Source organism: Schistocerca cancellata, chromosome 4 (assembly GCF_023864275.1).
Source record: "Schistocerca cancellata isolate TAMUIC-IGC-003103 chromosome 4, iqSchCanc2.1, whole genome shotgun sequence".
NCBI classification, from domain to species: Eukaryota; Metazoa; Arthropoda; class Insecta; order Orthoptera; family Acrididae; genus Schistocerca; species Schistocerca cancellata.
The window spans coordinates 838791945-838806034 of record NC_064629.1 but is presented as its reverse complement, the minus strand read 5'-3'; the positions used below and the strand labels follow the sequence as shown (position 1 = coordinate 838806034).

The window sequence follows — 14090 nt, the reverse complement described above, 5'->3', positions numbered from 1 at the left end:
TACGGAATCGCTTTGCCAATTCGCATTATCCTTATAGAGTTTAATGGAAGCTGTAGCATTAACGTGCACTAAAATAGATGGAATCAATACTTGGTTTCTCAAGGACTATGAGTAAATATTCCTCGAATATATATAGGAACTGAGACAGAGTGTTAATTGATGCACACTGCACCATTCCATAACACCGTTCGCGATTAAATATTTCTAACCAGAGTTTGTTCCTTTACTTCATTAAAATCCGAAGCTTTTTGTTTGGTTGCTTTTTTAGTGAATATCTCCCACGATACGTATAGAAGGCTAATAGGTCTATAGTTTTTTTTATATATCTTGTCTGTCTCCTTTCTTATGAAGTGGAACAGTTACGCCACCGTTTTTTTTTTCTCGTTTCATTGCTATTTTAACGCTGCTTCTTACTAGACCATGGTGACTAGAAACTCTAAAGTGGTTTGGGACATAACACTACGTAAAATGTCTTTGTTTGATAAAATATAGTCATGTTCTTTCTTAGTCCCATCGTGAACTTGCCAAGTTGTCTTTATTTTTGTTTTCGTTCAGAAGAATGTGCTAAGAGCAAACATGTCATCCTCCTCAATAAATTCTACTAGTATATGACTTTTGTAAAATCTAGTAATATACCCAGTGTATCACACTTTTCACACTGTAATGTCTTTCTTCAGTTTTTCTTCCGCTTTTAAATTAAAATCTCTGAATTTGTGAAAGAAATGCTGTTATGACCTCATTGCGTAAAATTGCGTTTCAGTTTGCTCTAATCTACCTTCTGTATGTTCGATCCAGTGAAATTATTTGTTGACCTCGACACATTCCATGACTTCACGTCTGCAGTGACTGAAATGTTGTTTTACGCATCAGCATCTCCATTTCTGTAGCTGGCGAAAATTACTTTGCTCCATGGAGTATTTCGAGCCTAGGAGATTAATGGAGAAAGAGCTGTCTTACACTCAGGTTACAATAGCAAACATTAAGTCATTGTTGCATCATCCTTTTCCAGAAAGAATACGTATGTTCCATTCTGCACATCTCGATGAAAAGTAAATATTTTTCGTGTACTTTCATTTCTTCGGGGATGCCTTTCGACAGAATTATGTAAAACTCTACACGGCCACAGTATGTTGCAGCAAGTTGCAAAAACTTACTAAAATAATGGCTGCCAATCTTTCCTAAGAACTGTAATTAGAGCAGCAGTCGATGTTTTTCTTGTCATTTGGAGCGATCTCAACGTTCGATAAATCAGAAAAACATTCATTCGGTTTTAGATCATGACTCTGATGTCAAAATTCCCTCACAGAGAGCGCAGAATAGGCAGGTAGTTTGTCCTATTGATACAATGAAGGCGACTTCACTGATTTCCATCTTTGGCATCAAGCAATCGGTGCTAATGTTCTTTGGAAACTTCTGGCGAATCATTGTCATTGAGACTAGCAAGTCTCCAGGGAATTAGTGCCACATAGTAACAAACTCGTTAACATTTCAATACCCGAACAGGTAAATGTTCTCAAGGCGTTTTCCAGTTCCACGTCTTCCGGTGGAATGCCACATGGTACGTAGTTTAACCCGAAATTAAAAATTCAAAGCACATAAAATATTTGTGAAGCACTGTATTTACGTATTCCTTTGATGCATGATTAGAACACACTTCTTGTTACTGTTCCACGTAATTATCACCGATGTCCATAGACTTTGCGAGCCTCAGTACGATTTTTCATTTCACTGTCGTAGAAGTGCACTCTCAGTCATACTACCACAACCGTTTGACAACTTTCATCTTCTAGAAAAGTCTTCCCACCCAGGTATTCTTGAATTTAGAAACAAACATAAGTCGTTTGATGACAGATATGGGCGTCTCATAACTTCCCTCGCGGTGCTTTAATAGTGTGTCTCTACGCAAAAATTCGACGGTAAGTGTTTCTTCATTGACTGTAAGTGTTCGTGGCTCACTCTTGCGACTATCGCTTATTATGAAATGGGTCTTGAACTACCATAATTTTCGTAGCCCGTCATAGTGTATTACAGATATTGGTCTCCTTCTTGTATCTCAGCACTTGGCAACACCTGGACTGGACACGACATTTTGAACTCAGTTTTCGAGCAGAGCTAATGAACTGCTAAAATGTGTCATAACATGCGGACTGTATAAGAAGGGATAGAGCCCCCACTTTAACACCCGTTTTTAGTAGACTGTATCTTCATATTGTAGATAACACTAATTTGCCGTCATTTACCAGCACCTGAAATTCCAGGGGAGTTGCTTCATACTCCACTCAGAACATTTGTCGTTACGTATGAGACTTTTATACACATCTTCTGCCATACAAACTTATTTTCCAAAGCGAGAGCCAACCAGTGGGATACAGTGTGATTCCTTGGTAAGACTGGAGAGAACGACTATCTCCAACGCTGATGATCTCTGGGATAAGAACGAAATCTCTACGTAGTTTCTTTTGTGTAGTGAATGTCTAGTCAGTTTTCTGATTCTCTGTAAGAACTGTATGGAATATGCGTAGTAAGATTCTATACCTCACATGGACTGTGACATCCAAGTATCGAACGATCCTACAATCTTCTGAGTTCCGCAGAAAGGCCGTTCTGCTCTGGTGTTTTTATGCTGAATGTGATTGTAAGTCACCTTCAAAAACGTTCTTCTCGTATTCTTTGGGAATATCTTCAACTACGCAATGCGTACTTCCCATATGCCATCAGAAAATTTATCGTTTCCTTGCTACTAAACAAGTTGGTTCTGTTACAAACGTATGACTAAGTTTCTTCTCAAGTTTCTTGTGTCACCACACAGCTCCCACCTCATTTACATCTCGTAAAATGTCAGAAATGATGTTTCCATTTAAGTATTTCAGACGATAGAATCTGTAAGCTGTTACTCATAGCAGTAAGTTTGATCAACCAACAGCATGAGCTGGTCACCAAGTTCTCACTTCAGTACTAGTCACTATAGCAACTTGTTAATAATTTCATCTGCACAACATAACTTTGTTGTTGTTGTTGTTGTTGTAGTCTTCAGTCCTGAGATTGGTTTGATGCAGCTCTACGTGCTACCCTATCCTGTGCAAGCCTCTTCATCTCCCAGTACTTACTGCAACCTACATCCTTCTGAATCAGCTTAGTGTATCCATCTCTTGGTCTCCCTCTACGATTTTTACCCTCCACGCTGCCCTCCAATGCTAAATTTGCGATCCCTTGATGTCTCAGAACATGTCCTGCCAACCGGTCCCTTCTTCTTGTCAAGTTGTGCCACAAACTCCTCTTCTCCCCAATTCTATTCAATACCTCCTCATTAGTTATGTAATCTACCCATCTAATCTTCAGCATTCTTCTGTAGCACCACATTTCGAAAGCTTCTATTCTCTTCTTGTCCAAACTATTTATCCTCCATGTTTCACTTCCATACATGGCTACACTCCATACAAATACTTTCAGAAACGACTTCCTGACACTTAAATCTATACTCGATGTTAACAAATTTCTCTTCTTCAGAAACGCTTTCCTTGCCATTGCCAGTCTACATTTTATATCTTCTCTACTTTGACCATCATCAGTTGTTTTGCTCCCCAAATAGCAAAACTCCTTTACTACTTTAAGTGTCTCATTTCCCAATCGAATTCTCTCAGCATCCCCCGACTTAATTCGACTACATTCCATTATCCTTGTTTTGATTTTTTTGATATTCATCTTATATCCTCCTTTCAAGACACTCTCCATTCCGTTCAACTGCTCTTCCAAGTCCTTTGCTGTCTCTGACAGAATTACAGTGTAATCGGCGAACCTCAAAGTTTTTATTTCTTCTCCATGAATTTTAATACCTACTCCGAATTTTTCTTTTGTTTCCTTCACTGCTTGCTCAATATACAGATTGAATAACATCGGGTATAGGCTACAACCCTGTCTCACTCCCTTCCCAACCACTGCTTCGCTTTCATGCCCCTCGACTCTTATAACTGCCATCTGATTTCTGTACAATTTTTAAATAGCCTTTCGCTCCCTGTAATTTACCCCTGCCACCTTTAGAATTTGAAAGAGAGTATTCCAGTCAACATTGTCAAAAGCTTTCTCTAAGTCTACAAATTGTAGGAACGTAGGTTTGCCTTTCCTTAATCTTTCTTCTAAGATAAGTCGTAAGGTCAGTATTGCCTCACGTGTTCCAATATTTCTAAGATATCCAAACAGATCTTCCCCGAGGTCGGCTTCTACCAGTTTTTCCATTCGTCTGTAAAGAATTCGTGTTAGTATTTTGCAACTGTGACTTATTAAACTGATAGTTCGGTAATTTTCACATCTGTCAACACCTGCTTTCTTTGGGATTGGAATTATTATATTCTTCTTGAAGCCTGAGGGTATTTCGCCTGTTACATACATTTTGCTCACCAGATGGTAGAGTTTTGTCAGGACTGGCTCTCCCAAGGCCGTCAGTAGTTCCAATGGAACGTTGTCTACTCCGGGGGCCTTGTTTCGACTCAGGTCTTTCAGTGCTCTGTCAAACTCTTCACGCAGTATCCTATCTCCCATTTCGTCTTCATCTACATTCTCTTCCATTTCCATAATATTGTCCTCAAGTACATCGCCCTTGTATATCTTAATGTGCAAAATTCATTTTATATCGATACGAAAGTATTCATTGAAGTGACAGATGTACATTATTCGCAGCTCCTTGTTGTTCAACGCTTCTTGTTCTGCTTGCCCTGCTTTTTTTGCATTTACTTCCGTCTTCAAAGCTATAATGTGACGGACATCTTCCCTTTTCCACTCCTTTTAGCAGCCCGTACTAAATCAACCTGTTATTTTACGTCGTATATGATATAGCCTATTTTACTTTTTCTCTCGATCATGTGAAGTATATTTTGCGAACTTGACATTTCACTGCATGTGTCGTGACATTCATATCCAGGCTTTGGTAGCTCCTTCTCTTCCATTTTAACTAACCTCCACAAACATGTAACCTACTTACAACAAATTCCTTGATAAAATTCCATACATTACTTCTTTGGCGTCATTACGTTGTCGTATGGCACTTCGTAATTCGATATTTTACACCATTTTTTCAGTCCCGTTGTTTGCAGTTATCAACAATCTTTCTTTAATTCTATAAATCCCTGACATGCCGAAAACTTAAATATTCTGTATTATCAAAATTCACCTCCAAACCCCAAGCTGCCGTGTTTAGTGAGCAACAGGCCTATAAGTGTAATCAACAGGGATTGTGAGCTGTTGGTCAGCAAACAGAAGAGTTTGAAATACGAATCGTCTTTTTGTAAGTCCACTGTGTTAATAACCTTGTCTAGTTCCTAGGACGAAGTGAGTTACATACACTGCCTGACAAAAAAAAAGTGAAGCATCCAGAAGAGGAGGAGGAAACGAAATGAAACGTCACGCATTGAAAGGGTGTCTGAATTTATTTCGTTGATTACAAAATCGACACAAATTTACAAATAATTTGACACTATCAGCCCACTTATTTGTATAAAACTACACCCTCTCTTGCCTGGACGCGTTAACTGATTCGGTTAGGAAAGGCCGTTTTATTCTCTCCTGAGGCAAGCTGGCCCACGAATGTTGTAAAACGTCCTTGATATCACGGATAAGGCACTGGGACGGAATTCACGTCCGTGCTGGGCCCTCACATTTTATCGGGGACAGATGTTGGGATCTTCCTGGCCACTGGAATACCTCAGCATCACGCAGGTAGTTCATAGTGACCGAGACATTTGTGGACGACAATTATCCTGTTCAAAGATGGTAGCACAATACTGCCGCATCACAGGTCGCACATGAGGACGCAGGATTTCCGCGACGTACCATTGTGCCGTCAGAGTTCCCGAAATAATACCCGGTAGTTCACCACAGCCTGACGCCACAATAACACCACTGTGCCTATCCAAAACACTGGAAGAATGGGACTTCTCCTCAGGTTGCCGCCACATTCGCCGACAATGGTTAATCGCGGTAGGACGGAACCGCGATTCATCACTGAACACGATGCCACATCATACAGTATTGGTCCATGTTTCCCTATCACGGCTCCACTTCAGTCGCAGCAGTTTCAGTTGTGGATTTAACTGCAGACTAAGAATGTGACTGTATTTTCCTAATCCGTTCAGTGGTGCTGGATGACAAAGAATGTTGCAGTGAGTCGTTATTCGTTATCGTATGGCAGGCGCAGGTGTGTAACGGTTACTTTGTACCTTTGTCCTTGGTGCACAATACGGCGATCCTCCATGGGTGACCGGAGCCTTGAAAACGGAACGGGGGGGGGGGGGGGGGTATCGCTGCCCATACGTTGATACAGTCCAACATCGGGTCACCGTCACGTTCGAATAACCTACCGAGCGGCCAAATGGAGACCAACAACCTCCTTACAGACACTGACAGGTGCTGATCACGCTGTCTCAGGCGAGTATGCGGCATTTCCGCGTCTTTCACAGTGATTGCACAACACTATTGTACTCTGGAGACCTTTTTGCCTGACACAAAGAATTTCATTTCAAATAATTTACTTACCTATGTGTACGAAATTACGTTGGTACCTATCCATGTCTTCTGGGCAGTGCACGTTTTTGTCAGGCAGTTTTTTCCAAACAGAACCGGAAAAGACAGTCTGTAACAATCCTTCTCTTGCTTCACATTGTTTGCGACACCACAGCCCAATTTAACTTTTGACGTAGTTTCGGTATGAATAACATTAGAGATTTTATATAACGTTTACATTCTGCTGATATTCCAAACCGTCAATCCTTTTAACCTCTATACAGAGTCGTATGCTTCCCTAAATATGAAATTCCGATCAATTTCCCTATTTCTTGTACATTAATTTCGTACCAGATTTCATTAGCAAAGGCCTTGTCAATACGAGACGTACCACACATGAACCTACTCTTCTCTCCTATGTATTTCTGTTACCTGTCATTCTAAGTCTGCATTACAAGACCAGACAGCTTTCCAACTAATCTAATAATAAAGATGATGATACTCCTGTACTTATGATATTTTTTCTTCTTCTCTGTTTTGGATGTAAGAAAGACGAAGGACTTTTTATTGATTCTGGGTATCGCAACTTCCTATCAAACAGTATTGAAGATTTCTGGTGGAAAATGTTGGATCAGTTCTTGACTAATTGGACTGGAATGCCTCCACAGTCAATACCGTTGCAATTTCTCACACTGAAGCTTCTTCCATCTTTGTCATCGCTATGTCTTTCGTGATTTCATCTGTGGAGTATGTGCCGCTAATTTTTCCGTTATTTTTTTATTGTGTTTGAAAATAAGTTTCCTTCCCCAATTTCATGAAAGATATTTTGCTCTCTTCCTTAACACTTATTCTCAGCGTCGGCAGGAATTTCTATGTGTCCACAGCTTTGCTCCGTCCTATGACATTTCGGACCAATTCGCTCTATTGCTGCCAAATACTCTCGTTTGTTTCGTACAACTCTTTTTTTGAACTCCTGTCTCAAATTCAAATAATTATCTCGGGAATCTTACTGGCAGTACATAAACAATTCTAATAGATTCTTTTCTTGAAGATAACTAGCTGCTCCATTGCTTCACACATCGAGCAATTGAGAATTCTAAATACATTTGTCTCTCTACCAAAGAGCTTGATTAACATCTTTACGAATATATCTTTTCTGCCACTTATATAGTTCTGGAGCAGAACCCTCAACTTCTTGGCTTGTACTCACATTCTGGTAGATCACATATACCTTATAAATTAACTTTCACAGTTATTATTTTCTTCAATACGTTTAGAGGTCGTCTGAAATCTCATTTTGAAGCAAGGAACAGTGTGTTTAACAATTTTTCCATAGCTAAGGAAAGAATGATCTTGTATTTTAACTTTAGATGGCCGATGACAATAAAATTAGTGATCAGGCAGAGATGTACAAAAAATATATTCACCTGAAATATCATGTTAGCAATAGTTATCATTGTGCTTGGCAGCTAGCTTTTTCTAGCAAATTTTTCTTTGCTTACGCTTAGGTCGCACGAGCACAAGCATCCTTATTCCAGTCGGAATCATTTCTAACTTGCCAGTAGAACGGGCCGCATTGTTCTTTCACGAGCCCTCGGGCCATATTAGACAGATGACAAGAAGGCAATCGACATCTGCGTCTACGTTATCTGCAGCTCACGTGTGAAGGGAACTCTACAGTCGAGGACTAGAGTAGGCAGCTGTTCCTTAACGCAACTGTTTCCTATCGTTTTTAGCGACGAACTGTGAAAACTGCTTTTCTCGTTTAATGAAAGATTGAAAAAAGTACACACATACACACACACGCACGCCTACACCCAAAAGTAACGAAGAAACAGTAAATAATTAAAACAACCATAATTGCAAACTTGGACTGAACGCTATGTTGCATTGATGAGCATGATCCTACGACGGAAAGTGTACCTTCGTCCTCCCATGATGTGTAAATAGATTCACCCAGTCCGTTATAAAGGATTTTATAGATTAAGGAGTAATCTGACTTTACATTTTTCACATACACAAAACAGCGCCAGAGGTGATAGTCACTTTAATACTTATATGCAGGTCGAGGTTTCTGAACAGGTCCCTAGATTCACCAGTTTAACACTGAAATATCATCTTCTCTTAATCCCCGAACCTGGGAGACAGATCATTTTTTGAACTGAAGATGAGAATACGCCACTATGAAGAACTATTCCTATTTTTCTGAATTCACCGACAACTTTCGATTCTACTTTCCTTCTGGCTTTATCAAATTTCCTGCACGCTTTTGGCTCTATCACACAGTTGTGACTATGTCCCTTTAAGACGGTTTCTTCCGTTTCCTTCTGCTTGGCTGAACAAATAATTTACTACTGCATAAATTGTTGTTTGAATAGAGCACTGGCACACGAATTCCAGTGTTGTATATAAATAGCCAAGAACTCTAAAGTTCAACAAAGAGTCGATACTTCAGCGAATCCCTGTCTTGTTCTAATGGAATATGCAAGTTAATTAGTTTCACTATTATCCAGTCTTACTCCAGATCCCTTGAGCTTAGAAATTCTCACAGGGAGATCCCACACACTACACCCATCTACAAGATGTATAGCAGAGCTACTCTACAGAATTACCGCTTCTGTCACCTACCTCTGTCTGTAGCATAGTTCTAGTCTTTTTTATGAGCCAAGTAGTACGAAATATCCTAATTTGTTTTTGTCCAGTACTCCAGCATGGTATCCAAAACACCGATCACGCAAAACATACCTCGCGTTACGCTGTTTTCACATCCTAGCTGCCACAAAGAAAAACTACGACATGGATTCATTGTTTTTTTGTGTCTTTCGAGAAGTTTTAGATTCTCCACCGAATCTACGTCTATGAAGGAAAATTTGTTAGTACAATATATCTAAGCAGTTTTTTGGCTAGACTAAAAATTTCTTGCCAGGGAATTTTCTATGTTAACGATTTAACACATAATGTTAGTTGCAATCGCAAAATTTTAGCAAATGGTGTAGTTATTTATGAGGAAGCGTCATCGGGGAAAATGTACAAATATACGGTTAGCTCTTGAAAGGTACTAACTTGGTGTAAAGACAAATAGTTTGATTCAAAATGTCACGTTTACACTTCGTGAAACACGAGATGCACCAAATCCTATTCTATACTATGGTGGTTAATGAAGGTTAGTTCGCGTACAACTTTTCTTGTCTTCCCATAGCGTTTCCAGTCGCAAATGCTGCGAGAAAAATAACTGTCGATAAATTTCCAGATGAGCTGTAATTTCTCTGACTTTCCCGTCATGACCGTTTAGCCAGATATGTGTGCAAATACTCTTCTTGGAATGTAGGCTCTCTGAAATTAAACAGTACACATCTCCATGATGCGGAAAGGCTATCTTATAGTGCCTTGGTAAACAAAGTCATAACTAAAATCGAGCAACGAATGTCTAACAAGCCACCTCATTTGGCCGGCGGCTACATTTCTTTAACTTTCTCCAGTGAATTTCAGTTGGCATCCGCCTTGTTCCACAGCAGTCTGATATGACTGTTCCGCTCTAAATCACCCTGAACGCATACTTCTGAGTAATTAAGGGTAGTAACTATTTCTAATGATTCATCAGCAATCGTTCCGCCTACCGTTAGACAACTGTACTCAAATATGTCATACAAATATACTCAATATACTTTAGAAACTTTAACAGAAATAACAACACACTTTCAGTCACGAGTAAGCAAGTTTCAGGCTTCATTTCATGGACAAAATACTGAGAAACTCTAACATGTCTACGAAGAAAAATATTTAGTAACTGTTTGTACGAACTCTACTGGTATATTCTTCACGTACGGGATCCCTATTGACTCATCGCACTAGGGAAACGAAGCACACACAAAGGGCAGTATGAATGGTCACAGGATTGTTTAATTGTGAGAAGGATCTAGTGAGCAATAAAATAGAGATGCTTAATATCTTGCAAAAACTTAAGTTACAAAACTTGAAGAAACGAAATGGAAAAAGATTTTAATACACGACAGAACAGAATACGCCCCTAGTGACATACTTTATGCTGATTAGCAGGGTGCAGATGTATATGGAAATAACTAGAATGTGGGTAATGTAAATTATATTCGAGTCCGATGCTTAGTTGAACAACTTAAAGTCAGTCCTCCTCTCAATGTTTTAAGCGCTTTAACACACATTTCTAGTAAATTCAAGGTTCTTCTTAGTTTCACATAAAAACTTGCACTGAGAACGTTCATGTGAAAGATGAAGATTCTGTACAACGCTCCTCAGTTATCAAGCAGTGCGGTTTTGATAAGATTGGGGCAGAGTCTCTCGGAAATATATTTTTCATCTGAGTTGGAACTTAGCTTTTCGCAAGTGTTACAGATATTTTTCCTCGCGAGTAGCAAACACCGTCAAGCACTGATCGAAACATAAAAAATCAGATCGCTAGGGATCAGGGTATGTATGTTCACAAATATCCCAAAAGTAGGGCCTTGTGTAACAGGAGACACTATCGGTCGTTTGTTAGCTGGAATTGTGTAACCTGCTTGCGACTGTTCACGGATAAAGTTTTACCGTTCATTGTTCATGGGGTTCGTCACTCCCTGATCGCGTATTGTCTACCTGGCCTGGTCGTTATAAGAACGCACCGAAAAACAAAAGCTATTCCAGATGAGTCCAATGAACTCTGTTACACAGACTTTACCAGACGCTACGATTTATGTAGCAGTCAAGTGTAACATTACTCGCATGTACCACTAACCTTACCCTCTCTTACCTCCGAAACTCATCATAGATATCTCTTCTGTAACACAACAAACATCTTCCCAAACTCTCTGAAGTTCATCACTTAAATCACATAATAAACAACACAGTATGAATGCAGCATATAAAAAACCTATCTTAATATACAAGTTTGGTATCGTATCCTAAATTTTGAGTGTTTAATATTGAGAAAGATTCTGGCGTTTTAATTTTTTTCGGTTGCTATGTTTACCCAAACCTTGCGCTTGCACCTCACCTTGTATCTATTTATAAGTGTACCTGTAATAAGTATTGTTTGGTAATGTGAATACTAGTGGTGTATGTCCAAACACTGGACTCGAACATCAGAGATCACGTACATCACTCAGTATCACTTTACTCAGTTTTTCCCCGACCCTGTCAAAATATTTGTTATCTAAGTGAAACCTCACTCGAATTAATTATCGCGTTACTGTCTATATTCCCTGTAACTGATTCAAATGGGAACGTTGATGAGCGCGTCGCGGGATAAGATACGAGTACGTACCATATATGGCATTCAAGCTGTGTTAATGCTAATGACAGTAATTAAAAAGTAAAAGATTTTTTTCGCAACGTTACTGTTAAAAATAATTTGGCGCTTGGGCTGGTATTAATAAGGGAGATACAGTGAGCCAGTTGGTACCTACAGTCTCTTTCCTAACTGTACGCTTGAAATCCATGACGCACCTTGTCTAAACTCCGAGTGTCATGAAACTTATAGCTAGCTGTTCTGTAGCTATCCTTGTCTTGTCTAAATTTTGACTACTCTCTGTTTCCATTGCAGACTGCCAGATGCGCAATGTTAACGTGAGAGCAGTCAACTCGAAACGAAGGAAAACACCCTCGTCTTCGTGCTTGTGAGTTTCTTGAGTTTCCGAACTCTCTCTCTCTCTCTCTTTCTCTTTCTCTCTCCCCTCTCATAGTCTGGTTGCGCTTAGAAACCCCGACCCTTAGCTACTGTCTTGACTTGCCTTGATGTCCAGTGGCTTATTTTTGCATGAGCTACCCAGGTGTGCATCGTGGACGCCCCCATCATATTGTAACTTTCCCTAACCTTTCCTTTTCCTCATCTGTTGGCAGTAGAGCTTCTCTATATCAGTTTTGGAAAAAAAAATAATAATAATTTCGTGTTGCATTCAGTAATGAGCCTCTCGCGTGAGGACTGCTTCGTATTTTACATATAGCCGGACACTGAATAACTTTGAAGAAAACGAACGAGAACGCGCAGGCTTTCCTTTATCCCACCACAAGGCGATGCATCCTGCTCCTCTGAGATCCGAAATCCCAATATAGACTATTTGTTTGGATCTAACTGTTCTGTTTAGGTTGCATAGATAGCGTATGTTAATGTGATAGCTTGTGTATCTGTTATGACAATTGCCTGCAGAGGCAAGTATATTGGTAAATAATCAGTTACGTTGTAATGGGTTTTGTGCTGATCGGTTTCACGCAAGTGAAAAACGGTCTGAAACTGTATCTTTGAAGAACTGTTTGAACAGCGCGTGTATCGGCGAGAAAAGTGCTAGATAGCTTCTTTGCATGGCGTTTGTTTGTATCTACAATGCAGTACCAGCATTATGGTACAGATTGCATGTTTAATTACTGTGAAGGTTATTTTAATCATTACTCGATGTTTGGTCAGAGCAGCTTGACCGTGTTAGGAATTCAGTATCACTATGATAGGTTAACCCACGAATCCAATTAGTTCATTTGTGTCATTTTATGTTTGTGTTTGGAGACTGGTTTTAAGAACCGTGGCATGACGTAATATATATTTATGTGATGTCAGTGTTATATTGTTTCTGATGTAGTTGTATGTTGATTCTGTCAGTTTTTATGTTCTAGGTGTCATAGTTGTATGTTGTGTGTTGAAAAAGTGCGCCAGTGACACACGGACCTGAGCTCTCAGTTCCCTGTATCACCGGCACTCATTATTTGGTGGTAATGTTTAGATTAGATTCGTTGATGTGCGCATAGAAATTGTTTTTCTCTAAGTGTTACTATATTTACTCGATGTCTATGTTTGACCAATTTTAAGTGAACGTGTTTATTTTCCTTTTCAGCTGCGCAGATACCACAGCGAGGCAGTAAGTATAGTATACTCAGTTGGATTTTTTTAAAGACATTCACTCTAGATTGTGAGTAGTAGCTTTTAAAACACAGGAAGAAATATTTTAACGTTACGGATCCTAGAGCTTATCATACAGGTTTGCGAAGCAACAGACAAAATGCCTATTTTTCAGATTATGAAGAGGGGAAAATCATTACTCAGGTATAGCGAATTTCCTTCAATCGCTTTTAGGACATCATAACTTTTTTAGTGTAACACCAAATAATTTATCCTTCAGTTCTTTCTAGCTACAATGTCGTATTAAATCTTAATTGTTTAGACTTACAGTTTGACGGAAGGCTAGGAGTTACTTCTAGTTCCGATGTGAGTAGGAGAATGATGACTCGTTCGTAGAGTGATGCTTCCATCAGAGGACAGACACACTCTGCACTCTTAAGAATCAAGCCTCTATATTTGCTTTTTCTAGACCAATAGAGTTAAAACTATACTGTACATCGTGTACAGCAGCCGTAACATGTTTTTGGAAAACTTGTTGTGCGCTACCACAGCTGTACTTCGATCTTTATTTAACCAGACAGGTTTCGGGATTGGCTCATCTTTGTACGGCAACTTGATACGGAGAAATACTTTACACGTTGATGACGACGTAGAAATATGCAAAAATCCAGTGAACCAACAGTAAAAATGTCATCTAAGATAGTTTGCACTTGCAAAATGTGTAAGAGTTCACATGCATTTCTCTTGAAGTTTCGTGAAT

The 14090-nt window shown here is 39.4% G+C and overlaps 1 protein-coding gene across 1 annotated transcript in view; it reads left to right on the top strand.

The window, feature by feature from the left end:
- The window catches only part of LOC126184936 (hepatocyte nuclear factor 6), a 613909-nt gene that overhangs the window by 464970 nt on the left and 134849 nt on the right, over nucleotides 1–14090 (top strand). The window contains exon 3 of the mRNA XM_049927609.1: nucleotides 13326–13349. Coding sequence (XP_049783566.1) covers nucleotides 13326–13349 — 24 coding nt within the window. The remainder of the gene's footprint in view (nucleotides 1–13325; nucleotides 13350–14090) is intronic.